The sequence below is a fragment of the Octopus bimaculoides genome, chromosome 7, assembly GCF_001194135.2.
Source record: "Octopus bimaculoides isolate UCB-OBI-ISO-001 chromosome 7, ASM119413v2, whole genome shotgun sequence".
Lineage (NCBI taxonomy): Eukaryota > Metazoa > Mollusca > Cephalopoda > Octopoda > Octopodidae > Octopus > Octopus bimaculoides.
Window position 1 is genome coordinate 44,518,614 of NC_068987.1, and position 3,228 is coordinate 44,521,841.

Sequence of the window (3,228 nt, forward strand, 5' to 3'; positions counted from 1 at the left end):
ACATACATATACACACACATACATACATATACACATACATACATATATACACGCATACATATATATATATATATGCATACATAAATATATACACGCATACATACATACATATATATATATATATACATATATATGAACACAGACACACACACACACACACACACACATCATCATTATTTAACGTCTGCTTTCCATGCTACCATGGGTTGGATGGCTTGACTGAGGTCTGGAGAGCCAGCAGCTGCACCAGGCTCCAATCCAATTCGGCAATGCTTCTACAGCTGGATGCCCCTCCTAACACTAACCACTCCTAGAGTGTAGCAGGTGTCTCCTATGAGCCACCGGCACAGGAGCCAGTCAGGCGTGCCCGGCTTCAATCACGCTCAGATAGTGCTTCCCATGTGCCACCAGCACAGGAGCCAGTTGTGGATACTGGCATCAGCCACATTCGGATGGTGCTTTTTACATGCCACTGGCATGGGGGCCAGTCAGGGATTACTGGCATCCTCAGCCTTACATTTCCCAGTTATAATTGCTGCTTCTAGGACATGAGGTTGTATTATTTTCACTACCAGTCTGGTGCCATTGCACAGGTGAGGTGGATCCAGATTCCTGAGCAGCATGATTGGGGCCCTCATTTTAAGTGTTAGGTTATGAGATGGTCATAGAGAGTTCAGGAACTCAGTTGAAAAAACTATAGTTTGGTTCTGATCAATGACAGTGTCGATGGATTTGAAAGACTGTTCTTGTCCTGGCAACCGCTGCAAGAGATCCCAATTGATTTTGTTGATAGCATCATTACATGGAGCTAAGATGGCTTGCTCACATAGCCATTGACTGTTGCTAAATTTTTGTGCAATGTTTGGAAACATGCATTTTGAGATCATTGATAGTTGGTAGCATATCACCACAGGGTAGCTTGTGTTGTTGTTGCAATTCTCCATATAAAATCCTGGTTTAGTGACAGATTAATCAAGTCAGTAAAGTTTTAATGTTTTTGGTAACAACATATTCTCTTATAATTAAATATTAAGAAAGACAGACATCAAGTTAACTTGGTTCGTGTAGGGTGCATGACATCGCCTCTAACCCTTTCCAGTGTCTAATATGTACATGTACAACCGTTAGACATTTATGGAGGGTGAGTAATAGGAAGGTTAAGGAGGATTCTCAGGAGAGGTGGGGGGTGAGATTTCCCACCCCTTCCCCTTTACCCAGTGGTATAATTGAAAAGAATATAGGGACAGGTACAAAATTCAAGTGGTGAATTTTATGAAATTTTCCACCCTGTATTAAATTCCTTTCTTCTCCAAATGTCTATAAAGGACTCCATAGGGATTTAGATTTTTACATCCCTATGCTACCTAAAATCTTATAGCTGTTTCCTATATGGTATAAGGAATGGGATGAATTTTGGTTTTCATTCCTTTCTCAAGTACAGGTGAAATCTATTGATCTTCAGAAAAGACAAGCTAGTCAGGGATTCAAAGTTAAGTTCAATTCTACCTGGATTGTTTGATAGATGAACATCATATCCTGAAGATCAGCCTCACATTAGCTTAGCACCTGGAAGCCTGGGATAATCTTTGCTCAGTAAGATCATAAGAATGATCTCATCTGAGGTAAATGCTTGTATATAATCTAAGAAACAAATGAGTTTTTAGATAGATAGATGACTACAAGTTTAGTAGTCTATCATCAATTATATTGACTTCAGTATTTAGGAAGGAAACAACAAAAATAATTCATTTTGGCTCAAAGCCACAATTTTTAGGGTAGGGAACAAATTGAGTGTTTGGTACTTATTTCATTAGCCCTGAAGGAAGGTGAAGACACCTACAAGATCTGAACTGAAAGGGATATCATTAAATACTGTCAAATACTTAGATGCAGATGTGGGTATGTGGTTATGAAGCTTGTGTTCCGACCATGTGGTTTCAGTTTCAGTCTCACTGCACAGCACCATGGGCAAATGTCTTCTACTGTAGCCCTAGGCTTCCCAAATCCTCATGAGTGGATTTAGTAGATGAAAACTGAAAGAAGCCTGTTTTATATGTGTGTGTGCATGTATATTCCCTTGTCTTGACATGTGATGATTGCAAATGAACATCAGCATCATACACACAATATCATTTCCTGTTTTCCAAGTGAGGGTTGGCAACAGGAAGGGCATCAAGCTACAAAAAACCTGTCTCAACAAATTGTCTGCCCAAGCAAGCATGGAAATGTGGACATGAAACTATGGGGAATAAAAATAATCTCTAATATAGGTACAAGGCCACAAATGTGAAGGAGAATACAATTGATTTAATCAACTTAGTTTATTAATTTCAAAAGCAAAGTTGACCCTGGCAGGATTTGAACTCTGAAGAGAATTAAATATCACAAAGCATCTTCCATGTATCTATAAACTTTGAATTGCATCAAGATAGTGGTCTTCGACATACTATTTACATCACAAAACTATTCTGTTTAACCTGTTTTCACCTTCATGATTATGTTCCTTTTTTTTTCTCTCTTATATTAAACCGTAAAGAATAAAAAATAAAAAATTATTATTCCTAAAATTGATAAAGTGCTTTAATTATCATCTTAGGTTATAATTATTTATTTTTCAGATCTCCATGAACAACGGATGAAAAATTTACGTCAAAAGGCAAAATCTTTGGCTGAAAATGACTGGCAGTATCCAGCTATAGAGAATCTGATTGGGCTTAATTGAGGATGTATTTTGATTATAATATTTTAACTAATAAAAGTCTTCTATTGAATTTTGTTTTATTTTTTAAATTATTTTCAGTCATTTAACAGCAGCCATGCCAGAGGTGGGGAGTACAACTCAGTCTGGTACAAACTTTATTGGTCTAAAGTTTCATGTGATTTTGAGGCAAGTGTCTTCTATTAAAGCACAGGGCCAATCAAAGCCTTGTGATCAAATCTGGGAGATGGGAACTAAAAGGAGCTTGTTGTGTGTATATATATATATATATATCATCATCATCATCATCGTTTAACGTCCGCTTTCCATGCTAGCATGGTTTGGACGATTTGACTGAGGACTGGTGAAACCGGATGGCAACACCAGGCTCCAATCTAATTTGGCAGAGTTTCTATAGCTGGATGCCCTTCCTAACGCCAACCACTCAGAGAGTGTAGTGGGTGCTTTTACGTGTCACCTGCACGAAAACGGCCACGCTCGAAATGGTGTCCTTTATGTGCCACCCGCAC

General features: G+C 38.3%; 1 protein-coding gene across 1 annotated transcript in view; it reads left to right on the forward strand.

The window, feature by feature from the left end:
• The window catches only part of LOC106868624 (uncharacterized), a 17,889-nt gene extending 15,118 nt beyond the window's left edge, over window positions 1-2,771 (forward strand). The window contains exon 3 of the mRNA XM_014913974.2: window positions 2,619-2,771. Coding sequence (XP_014769460.1) covers window positions 2,619-2,722 — 104 coding nt within the window. The 3' untranslated portion in view covers window positions 2,723-2,771. The remainder of the gene's footprint in view (window positions 1-2,618) is intronic.
• Window positions 2,772-3,228: the final 457 nt, after the last annotated feature.